This window comes from Acanthopagrus latus, chromosome 13, assembly GCF_904848185.1.
Source record: "Acanthopagrus latus isolate v.2019 chromosome 13, fAcaLat1.1, whole genome shotgun sequence".
In the NCBI taxonomy this organism is placed as follows: domain Eukaryota; kingdom Metazoa; phylum Chordata; class Actinopteri; order Spariformes; family Sparidae; genus Acanthopagrus; species Acanthopagrus latus.
The window spans coordinates 23,776,060-23,788,448 of record NC_051051.1 but is presented as its reverse complement, the minus strand read 5'-3'; the positions used below and the strand labels follow the sequence as shown (position 1 = coordinate 23,788,448).

General features: G+C 39.6%; 1 protein-coding gene across 3 annotated transcripts in view; it reads right to left on the bottom strand.

The window, feature by feature from the left end:
* The window catches only part of jade2 (jade family PHD finger 2), a 187,133-nt gene that overhangs the window by 10,177 nt on the left and 164,567 nt on the right, over positions 1–12,389 (bottom strand). For all 3 annotated transcript variants that reach the window (XR_005078508.1, XM_037119163.1, XM_037119164.1), the window contains one exon: positions 563–708. Coding sequence is in view for 2 of the 3 variants with exons in the window: in XM_037119163.1 (XP_036975058.1) it covers positions 563–708 (146 nt within the window). In the remaining variant the exon portion in view is untranslated. The remainder of the gene's footprint in view (positions 1–562; positions 709–12,389) is intronic.

Genomic DNA, 12,389 nt, shown 5'->3' with positions numbered 1-12,389 from the left:
AAAATGAAAAAAAAAAATTACAAACATGCTGTATGAGCTGCTTTTAACAGTGACTACCTTTGTATGAAACAGTTAACTTCTTATAAAGACTCAGCCTACACACATTTTTCAGGTTTTGTGGACAACACTTTAGCCTGGATTTTAGCCCTTTTGCCCCTTTGTCAAGTTTTCTGACAAGGAACTTCATGTAACTTTGTCCGTCTTGCCTGTGGGCAGGAGAGTTTCTTGTTTGCCTCCTGCAACTGGCTTTGTCCACCAGTGAAGTGGACTATAATTCAGTTCAAGAGGTGATGGATAGTTTGACGCTGCTGCTGATTTCAGCCTTTTGAATTTTGCAATTTGTGTCGCTGTTCACCACCAAGAGCGAAAACTACAGCTCTGTCTAATATAATCCTCCTCCTTCTTTAACTCTCTGATCTGTGTGCTGTCTGCGCATACTGACACTGAATTTTTTTTTATTTTAGAAGTATTGAATGAGTAAAACATTCCCAATGGACGTCAATCTATTGTGGCATCTACTGGATATATTAGTTATCATAACCTCCTGCTGCTGAAGCCTTACCTGATCAGAGAGCAGGCTGCCGCTCTTGTCTCGATGTTGGGCGCCCAGAGCCCACTGGCTCAGCATGTCATCAGCCGTGATCTGAACCGACTGTGCGAGCCAGCTGTCGAACAAAGAGTTGTCCAATGGGAAGGACTTTGACAAACCTGGAAGAAGAGGAAGGGGGGGAGGCGATCGATAGTAGCAAGACAGAGGCAGACGGAGAGAAGGTGAAGAAAGAGTGAGAGTGAAAAAATGGTAAAGGATGAAAGAAAGAGGGAGACAAAGAAGAAGAAAAAAGTGAGAAGTGTTATTATTCATTAAAAAATATAATAATAAAAATACAGAAACAGTTGTAGTATAAGTGTCAGAGGAGATGAAGGGAACTGATCCTCGAATGAAATCGAATAAATTAAAAAGCATAGACAGAGCGCGAGCACTGAGGCTCTTTCAGTGCTACAGTGCAAGACATTTATGCCAAGCCTTAAATCCTACATTTAAATCACGATGCAACATGTAAGAATCGACTGCCTGTTGAACTGAAAACAAATCTGGGTAACCGCTTACTGCCGCCAGCTGCCGTAGGTAGTTAGCACAGTTAGCTGTGAAGCTAGCAGTGGGAGCTCAGAGAGCTGGGGTGTGTTGATGCTGACATGGAGTTTTAGATTTGGACTGGTGCCGGCTAGCATGCTCACTTCAGTTTATATCTTTGCAACACAATAAATAGATGCCAAAACATCAGACCTGTCAATCACATTCTGTTGTTTTCAGCTGAAATGATTGCATATTGTATGTAAATAAAAGGGTTAGCTTAGTCAGTTCACTCAAAAGTGACACTTCAATTCAAAAAAGATGACGGGGCTTTGTTTCTGATTTCCACAAGAACAGATTCATTGTTGATGTCAAAGACAAACCGCTCTAACTTGGAGGTACACAGTCAAAGCACAGATCTAACACAAGAACATGCAAAGTTAACTGATAGACAAAAAAGGTTAAGTCTTCTTGCAAAACAAGGGATGCACATGATGACATGTCAGCTAATGTGTGTAAGGAACAGAGATGTTTTAAATCCCAGCATCTTCCACAATCTAAATATAATCTGGTGCAAATAAGCCTTTATAGGTAAGTGGAGCCTCCATCAGTGATATTTGTGTTAATTATACCGACATGTCAAAATGAATGTAATCAAACGTAATGCAACATCTCCAAATTGATGTTAATCTCTAACATAGCACCTGTAAATGTTATAAATACAGGAAATAAAGAGAGAGAGAGAAAAGAAAGCGACACAGTGACATTTACAGAATAAACACCTAAATCTATCTAAACACATTTCTGTTGCCTCATAAATAATGAACATATAAACCCATTTTACAGCAGAAATCCTGTTTCCTGTCCCAGTCCCAACACTGTGATGTGTGTGTGTGTGTGTGTGTATAATTAGGAGATTTTCATGGCTCCTTTTCTATCATTGTGGGCTGTGAAAGTGCTGCCAAAGCAATGCATGTCTGTCTGTGGCATTTTAGTCTTTGTTACTCTCTTACACACACACGTACGCACACACACGCACACAATGCAGTGATGCGAACAGAGAATGGGGGGGCCCCATTCTCCCGCTCATGCACTTTTCTCTGCTGTTCCCACAGAAGAGGATGCTTCACATCTTTACATCCCCAACACTTTGTCAAATGTATTTAGTGTGACAAAGTCACAAAAGTTATAATTCCCTTAGTAAATGAGAACTAAAAATCAAGTTATATTAGATGGAATACATGTTTGATATGTAGTTAATTTACTACCACAGTGTTTTGCAGATTGTTTATTGCTGATGAAGGAGAATAAAAGATATTTTTACGTATTTGGAGCAAAATTCCAAATGAAACATACCACTCAGTTCACTCAAAACTTTAAACATTTTAAGTGTACTGTCCAATCGTATCTTTCCACTGACTTTGTAAACATCTACAAAACCTACTTTGACTTCTGTTGGATGTCTGTATCCTTACGTTCTTCACAGATGACAAAACTACCCAAAATTATCTTGCGTTGGAACACCAGACAGATGAAAAGAAGGTCAAGCTTGGAACTTCATTCGGCTGAACTGTTTGAAAAAACACGCTCATATTTGCACATCATGCACACCAATAGGCTGGCAAGCTCTCGGATGGCAGGTGTGGGGAATCATCCAAACTGCCCTGTGTAGTAAACATCTGAAGACAACGTGATAATCAGAACAGTACATATGAGAAAAAACAGGAGGAAAACAGAAATCCACAGTTCTCCACGAGGGAGACAGCAACAATTGTAAAATCATGTCCAAAATTGGGCGCCAATCAAGATGTCTTCATGAAACTTGTGTGGCATCGAGGTCGGTGTGAAAGTGTAACCTTCCTTCAAACAGACAGATGCACGTGAGTCATGAACCCTGATTTATCAACAATCTGTGCTTTTAGTTTCTCATGAAGTGGATGTTCACAGAGAGTCGGATGATAACGACCTCACCCACACACATGATGGCAATTTTGGACTTAGGCTATAACCAGCCCACTCTCTTATTTTTTTTATGAATAACTGTAACATAGAAATAACCACAGAAAACCCTGTCCAAAGTCTAAAAAAATGCAATCAGCACATTGAGCTTGTGCATGAGAATCAATCAAGGCTATTTCCTCTGGTGAAAAATATGTTTTTTGTGCTAAAGCAAAATCCTTAATCATGTGCAGCAAAATCAAAATTATCTTAGACTCTGGAGGGTGTATCATCTAGCGAATGGAAACATAATGACATTTAGTGTTCTTAATTAGCCAGAAACAACCATTAACCTCTGCACAAGAGCACTGGGAGTCTGTATTATCCACTCTGGAGAGCAACTGCCTCTTAACAACCCATAGCACCATGTAAATATCAGCATAAATTAATGCTTACAAAACAAACACATTAAGAAAAATACGGATAAGTGCATACAGATTTTCCTCGTTCTCTCTCTTAGTTTCTCAGTTTTTTCCAGCTCCACTGTAAATCTTCAGTGCCTATAATGATCTGCCAAGCAGGACAGCAGGAGGTGCTGTTAGGGTGGCTTTAACACCAGCTATCCTCCACACACACACACACACACACACACACACACACACACACACAGACCGAGCCGGTCGTTTCCATGACGCAGCATGTCTCTGCAGGAGTCGAGAGAGCTCTGAGGGAGGGAATAGGTGACAGAGGGAAGAAAAAAGAGGCAGTGAAGAAGTGTGAGGAAGACAGGAGGGGATGATAGAGGAGAGAGTAGTTCAGAGAGACAAAGCCAGGGAGGGAAACCTGAAACATGCCACTGTAGTCTGCAGCTTTGTTCAAATCATATCACATACTGTATATCCTGACATTATTATTTATTTATCAATTTTTTACTATACTGCAGCTGGGAGAATATAGAAAAAGACCAGAGTCTGCAGCCATGCTAGCAGCTCTGTGAGACTGTACTGAGTCACAGCAGTGATCTCAGCTACATGCTAACATCAGTATGCTAACATCCTCACCTTGATAAGGTTTACATAATTTTCACCATATTCACTATCTTAGTTTAGCTTGTTAGCATGAGAATAACTGCTTATTAGCACTAAATACTGTACAAAGAGTACATGAGGCTGATGATCTACTTATCAATAAATTCACCAATTCATCTTGAAAGGGACATGACTGCGTGTACCAAATATCATGATAACCCATGCACGAGTTTCAAGTCATTTTACTTAAAATCAAAACAGTAATCCTGATGGTGGTACTGCAGGAAAAGAAGCCAGATCATCAAAGTCAGTAGGATGCTTCCTCTGGTTATCATGTCTGCCGTGGCACCTTGTACTTAAGATTAGTGACGTTAACAGCTAAGAAAATATTTGATCGGTTATATATGATACTCTTTAAGCTAATTTGAATACAGATAAACTGTTCACTCACGCCTCTGCTAGAGCAATCTGAGGTAATAGGTCATTAAAAGTCATCGCCCTGCTGCCATGTCAGAGGTTGACTCGCAGCCAAAGATTATATCGCTGCAGGCTGACAACATCACCGAGATACTGACTTTACATTCATTGCAGCATAACAAGTGGTTTTTTTGACTAATTTATTGAGTGTTTAGCTGACATTGACATTTTTTTCCCAAGATCTAACATGGTAAAAACTGCAGAACATTATCACTTTCACTCAAAATCAGTTTAGAGAACAGCACATAGAGTTTTACAGCTGTTCTGTTTCAAATAACTGGGAGAAATCAAAATCAAATATAGTCTTTTCTTTATCTTCTATCCAGTGTAACTGTATTGATGAATTAAATGTAATGCTGCAATCTTTCTGTGCATTTACTCTAATCAGTAGTTCTGGGATTTACTTATAAGACATTATGAGTTGTGATTATTTCTATTCTTTTTCATGCTTGTTTATGTTCATATGTGGGACAGTAGTAGTCAAAATCAGAAAAAGGATCCTAAACACCGAGTTAGATTTAAAATGTCAGTTATGTTCAGTCTCCAGTGTTCTGGGATGGGGAGAAAATGAACGCAGTGTAAATGTTTTTCTTTGTGGAACTACTTTATGTATCTTAAATGTAAATATAATGCAGAAGCAATATAGCACTAGTCTTTAAAATCTTAAATATGCAAGAGGAACCATAAAATATTAATTCCAGTGGAAACCTACTGATTATGGAGCTGTATCTCTTAAACCAGATAACGACATTGACTCCTTCTTCTTCTTCAGCAGCAGCTAAACATGTTCAACTAATGTGAAGATGTAGTCTAGTGCTATGTATCAATAGTTGCTGGTGCCGTCTAAAGCACCTGTTCAAGGCTGTGTTACGTTACAACAACAGTGTAGGGAACAGTCGACCTCAGTACCAGTGCGCACTAGTCTCACAGCAATAAAAAACCCCAGGATGGCAAACAATGATTCGCTAGCTAGCACTACTAAGTCAGTGCGGGGTAAGGAATGCACCAGCAGCATCACAGCGCCAAGACCAGGCCTGTAAACGAGTGAAAGCATGTATGTGTGTGTTAGTAAGTCTAAAGCCCTCACTACAGTCTGATGATTGTTCTCCGGTGCCAAACGTCTGCCTGGAAACTCCAGCAGAAAGACGGATATAGAAACAGAGAGACTGTAACAGAGTCAAGGTGCACGAGGAGCAAGAGAGCAATCAAAAGACCCATCAGAGCGATGAAGGAGAGGCACGAGTGCAGCAGGTGGAAAAAGAACAAACTGAATGCCTCAATAAAGACGCAAAATCACAGAATAGCGGACGATAATGGCAACCAGAATAAAATGCTCAGCATGAATCAACAGGAATGAACCTGTCAGAGTTGTTCTCTACAACAAAAGAGACACTTTACTTTTCTTGTCTCTTAAGATACTGGTGTCAGAATGATTACATACTATTCTTATCTTATCTATTTGGCTTCATTATTTTTTTGACCACCTGAGTGAAATGTCAGATTTTCAGATTTTCTTTACTCTATTATGTTGTGATGCTTGATGGTGACAAAAACAGGGTTTTTTTAGCCTGTTTGTTTAAATTTTTTTTCGGGAGCCACCACACATGACTCAAAGACACATATTCCCTTACTAACAAAAGCCTGAAAACACCAGAGTGCACCGTAGCCATGATTTGTAATGCTTAGAGTGAAAGGCAGTTTTCTCAATTGGTAACAGTGGCAACAGCTCAAAGCTCTTTTTTATTTTACTGTCACCATCTGGCACAAATGTTGAAGAGAGGGAATCACAAAAACAGCACAACACCCAAGTATGTGCAATCACTGATTCACAGTAGATTACTTCGCAATGGGAACTGGGATTTTTTTTAAAATTGCTTTTTATATATGTTTTCTTTTTTTCCCCTTTTTTTTAGCCTTTTGGCTTTTTATTGATAGAACAGCTGAAGATGTGACAGGAAACAGGTTGGGGGGGGGTGTGTGTGTGACACACAGCAGGTGACACCCAGGCCGGGACTCGAACCCGAGGACGCTGCAGGACAAAGCCTCTGTATGGGATGTCTGCTCTACCCACTGAGCTGGACAGTGCCTCTTTAGATATATTTTCTAATTAAACTGAGTCTGCAGTACCTTTCACAAAGTGGCACCTGACTTTGACCTCTCTCACTGTATTGAACTCAAAGGGCATTTGCTTTGGTCAGAGGTGTCCTCAGTAGACACAGACCAGATTTATTTTGCAGGTGATTTGTTCACTTCCCTCACAGGTATTACTTCAACCATGAATGTATTTGCTGAAATACAAACTTGCTTGAATGTCCTTGAGTACTCTTTGTCATTCTCAAAGTGGCTACTCAGAAAATGTCATTCTGTTTGATGATCCACTGAAATTAGTTACTGTACTGAATAAACTCTATGCAGGCAGCACTTCAATTTATGCAATGGCTTGTTTCCAACAGGTAATGTAGGTTTTAGGAGTTGTTCTCTGGGTTCCGAGGGTCCTACGTTACCCAGTTCACATGTAGACCTCAGTTCCCAGAGTTAGGGTTACAGTTCTGACCCGGACACCATGAAAGGGTTAATATATGCGAACAGAATACTAAACAAAGGAACACAGGACCTTGGAAAATTAGACCTGGGGAACATGGGCCATTGGGAACTTAGACCAGGTCTAAGTTATGGTCTAAGTTATGCTCCTGTTTCAGAGCTGGGGAGACAGTGACTCATCATCTAAAAAAACTCGTCACAGCTCGCCAATTAAATCTTTTGCGGATGTTTTCCAGTCAATGTTAATTCATCTCACAACACTAAAACATGCAGATTAGTTTGGGAAACATTTCTAACTGAATTCTTCTTTATGGATCTCACTTTTAAGGATGAAACTCCTCAGTGCCTGTGAGGGTGAATCTTGGGCAGATTTCAAAACAGTCTCCCTTTTCTAAATCACCGCTGGCATATGGGCGCTGCTAATAAACAGTGGGGATTGGGGACAGTACATCTGAAAAAGAGTTCTGGTACATATCTGTCTTCTTGATCCCAGAACACTAAGAGGAATACAAAGCCCTGGGAGTCAGGACCAGACCCGACAGAGAACAGATGGCTTGACACACAAACACACACACTGAGACGGTGAGATATGAACACATACGGCATGCAAAAACAAACACACAGATGACACACTGAGAAAGGAACGATATATATATATATATATATATATATATATATATATATATATATATATATATATATATATATATACATATATATGTACAAATGCGCACACACACACACACACACAAACACATACAAATGCAGACAAGTGATATGGCTGCACACAATGTACAAGAAGTACAACACACACACAGAAGGGCTTGTTTGTCATGGAAACACAATGTGAGGGATGATTTCCCTGCATCTATTCAACATCAAGTCGCAGTCCTTATCCCTCTTCAGCCAGTTAGAGACACTGACACGGAGAAAGCGAGGAGCAAAGATGGAAGATAAACAGAGAGTGTTACAACACAGAGCCACAGAGAAAGAAAGAAAAAAAAAAGAGACAGAGGAAAACCAAAGGAGATAAGTAGAAATGGACAGGAAGATAATATCAGAACAGGAAGCAAGTGAGGCAGAGCCAAACTCCTCTCCTGTCCTGTGTTATCATCTCTTATTGATCAAATTCTTCACAACAGGAAAATACTGTTGGCTTGGCGAGTCACTGCTCTGGTTAAATAAGGAAATGAGAGAAAGTCCTGCGCCATCACTGACAGTCTCTGTGTGAGTGGGTGAAAAGCTCAAAACAGCTCTGCCAGATTGCATCTTGATGCTGCAAGACACAAATGCACATATGATGATGGACATCCTATATGGACTGCATATTGTAAATGAATGCTGGAGTTTAACCTGGTCAGATGTTAAATGATTGTCTAAATAACTGCTAAATACTAAAAACATACAAACTAGGAAATAATTCAGTATTTCATTGTTTATATTAAACACATTATAACATTTTATTCAGAGCAGATTTGAATGTTGGGGTTTATTATTTTTTGCGTTTTGACTGTTATTCCTGTTTGCAGTAGGAACATTTCATGTTTTGCTACGATCACACCGACAAGATACATTTAGGGAAGCATGATCATCTAGAGAGTTTGTAGACAAGAGACACCACAGTGAACAGTTAGTTGGTGATTATCAGATCACAAGATGTCCAAGATAAACATCAGCTGAATAAGATGTAATAGCAACACATTTTAAGATGTGTAGGTTACATATGAAACTTAAGACCAGTTTTAATACAAACCAAATGGAAAGTTTATCTGTTTTGGAAGGGAAAATGAAAGTGCACCAGACACATCCACTTCTACAAAACAGATTTTAACCAGAAGTTACAAACGTCACAACATTTACTGGACAACAGACGTTAAAGCCACCAAGAGGAATAGTGGAAAAATGTGTTTACAGTGTTTTGCTCCTGTTGCACACGCTACCAGACTGCAGCTGCACCTCCAGATGACAGCAATAAGAATCATGATTTTTTGTTGAATTGAAAAGCTGTGTGTTGAGGGCACAGTGCAGCATGCACACACACGAGTTATCTGAAGTTCACCTTGAATAAAAGCAATCATCTGAGCAAAAGGATTTACTAGCTTAACACCCTAGTGTGAAGTATTTTGTACATGATTTGTATGAATATGATCTTCCAGAGATGCAATAGAAAATAAGCTGGCCAACCAATACAGCCTAAATCACATCAAAACATCCAGCCGACACTGATCAGGAAGCACACACACAAAAAAATGGATTAAAACAATCTGCTCCTGTACACACAACAGGGAGAGCTCAGAGGCAGACTGAGAATTAAATTTACACAGGAATGTTGGACGGCAAATTACTTTCATTTAATTATTCTTACATGCTTTCAATTGTATAGCTGTTGATATTTATGAAAGCTAAGAAAAAAATGTCATGCTCTTCCACATTTTCTCAACTTTTCAGCTTAGTCTGACTGTGAGCTTCACCAAGGCATGATAGTTAAACTGCTAGTTAAGTAACATAATGTATATCAGAGGACCAACTAAACAAATGTTATTGTGTAATAGTTTCAAAAACAAAGATTACCTAGTATCAGACTTAGCTGAGTTCCTGGAGCTATAAAACATCAAACTAGGAGAGAAAAAAAGCATCTGCACACTCAATCTGTTAAAAAATATGTTTAACAGTGTGCAAACTTTCCATCTGAGACCTTCTTCAAGGCTTTTTCTTTTATAATACTGTAAAAAGAAATGTTTGGTTAACACTGCACTGGAGTCTGAAAATACTGCCCCGGTTCTGTATGGAATCGTGACACCAAAAAGTAAAATCAAACCAGTTGTGAGGATTTGAAAGATTCCCTCCCTGCACTGGCCAAGCTGAATGGTGGCAAAAAGTACAAAAAATAAAGCCAGCGTTGCTCCAAAGTGAAACTGCCTTTTGATCAAAGTTACTGTAGGTGGCAGGACACATCTGAAGTTTTCTGAAGCTGCTGAATAAAATCTGACAATACACAAGTCCAACTCCTGCATCCAACACTCCTTCAAATCCATGCACAATATCCAAGCTGACAAACTCCACCACTTCCTGACCTGTTTCTCAAAACCCTGCAGCTGACGCACAGAGTCAAAACTTCAAACTCCTACAAGTGGAAACTGAATCCTTTCCGGACGTATGGACGGATTTTATGTTACAGAAGTGTTAACAATAGAGCGAAGTTAAGCTTAGCTGTATATAATTCCTACCAAAATGCTTTAATCCCACTAAGGCAGAGGCCCACTTCGTTATCAACAGAGCAGCTCCAGGTTTCATCCTTTGATGACAGCATGACGTCTTTGTTGGGTGGGTTTTTGTAGCTTTGAGCAACGTTCTGTCATGTTCGTTTTCCTGAGATCACAAGAAGAAACAGAGCTGCTTGCATGTCATCTTAGTGCCGCTGCCGGTGTGCCAGTATGTCCTGTTTGCGCCTTTTCATGTGTCTCATGTGTTGTTTGTCTTCTGTTTACACTCTCATTAGCTGCAGGACCCCGATGACCTGACCTCTGACCTGTCTTTGGATGAAGGGATAAGTGAGAAGAGAATTTACCCTGCAGGCTCCACAAACGTATACAACACTGTCATTATCCACCATGTAGGTGAACTGCTTTTACTCATGCGCATTAAAAGGAGATTAAACGATATTACAGAGCACAGCGAGTCATCAGATTTCGTTTTCATTTAGGCTTCTCAGATATTAATCATGTACAGTAATTGTCTGTGCAGCCCACAGCTTTTTACAGAATGTCAGCGCAGGAATATTCATAACTTATTAGATCTGGGTTCATATAAACAAGGATTATGTAAGGCTACAAATCCACCCACTTAATGTCCTACATATACAAAGCTATTCACAGCGGAGGAGCTTGTTTTTAGAGGAAGCCTGAAGATACGGAGGACTTTGTTTTTCATTATATTCGCCCACACAAACATGCCGTGTATCACAATTTGAGCGTGTCTCTCTAGTCACCGTTTGCATGTTAATTGTTTATTTTCATAACAAAACTTTAATCACATCTTGATCTTAAACTTAGGAGTTTTACCTGCAACACTAAAATACTTTAGTATTATTATTACTTTAATATTAATTGGCTGAAGCTCGCTATTCAATATTTTCAACATAATGGATTCAGTCTATGTTATGTCAAACATGCGATTACCTACAACCTGACCTTACCTCGCTGTCTCTCACATCAGAGACTGTGGATGTAACGTTGTACCGCATTTTGGGATGTCGGGATAAAATATCTTGCGATACCATCGTGAGACTGTGACGACGGCTACCAACATATGGCCTCTTTCCCATTCTTATCTTGTCGTGGACTATTTTATCATGATGATATCGTACTGTGAGTTTTAGGTATCATTTCATCCCTATCAAAGGCTCAAGTCAAAAAATCTTGCAGCTGTCGGTTGTCACATCAAATCTGTTACCTCATCCATTGAACATCAGTTTAAAGAACAAAGAAAGAATCTGAGATGAAATGTCCAAACAAGACCTCGAAAAACTCACCCACGTCTTTTTTTCCAGTATCTTGGATTATTGTGACGTTCTGTTCACAAGGTTCTCAAAAAAGGTCTTCAGCAACTCCATCGTGTTCGTTACCTGCTGCCAGTGTCCTGACGATAACTAAGACATTTATCTGATATTTTAAAATTGATCCCTTTATTTTTTGTCTTGTACTTCTTTCATCTTAAATCTTGTCTCTTGTAGTACTTGTCTGCACTTCTGCACTTTAAAATTGTTAAAAATGTTTTTATCTTTGTTGCATCTTATCCTCTAAAGTGCTTTGAACTGCTTTGATTTGAGCAGGTTCTTACCTTTTTGAATGTCTTGTAATGGTTATGTAATTTTGGAGGGAAACATTTCCAAAATAAGAGCCTGTAGGAGAAGAAACACTGTGTTTGATCCTGACAGCGCGCTCTGGTTCTGCCACGGCCGACAGCACCAGCTCTCGTCAAACTGTCACAGCTCTACTGCCCCATGAAGCAGCTGCATCTGAAAAAATAAACTGAGGACGTTTTTCAGGATGTCAGGAAATACGACATAACTGGAGCCGCAGACACATTTGAGACTGGCAACTTTCAAAAACAAACCTGTCTACCTCACTGAATGCAGATGGAGAGGCAGAAGGACAACTGTTCAGTTTCAGAACTCGAAACTCGTGTTTTTGGTATCTGCACCCGATTTAACACGGCAGTCAACACATTTCTGGTCTCGTTAACATAAACCAGCATTATTTCCTGAGAAACTCAAGATCTCAGCCACAAAAATCAGCGACTCACAGACTTCTCAAGGCCAAACATGTCACTCC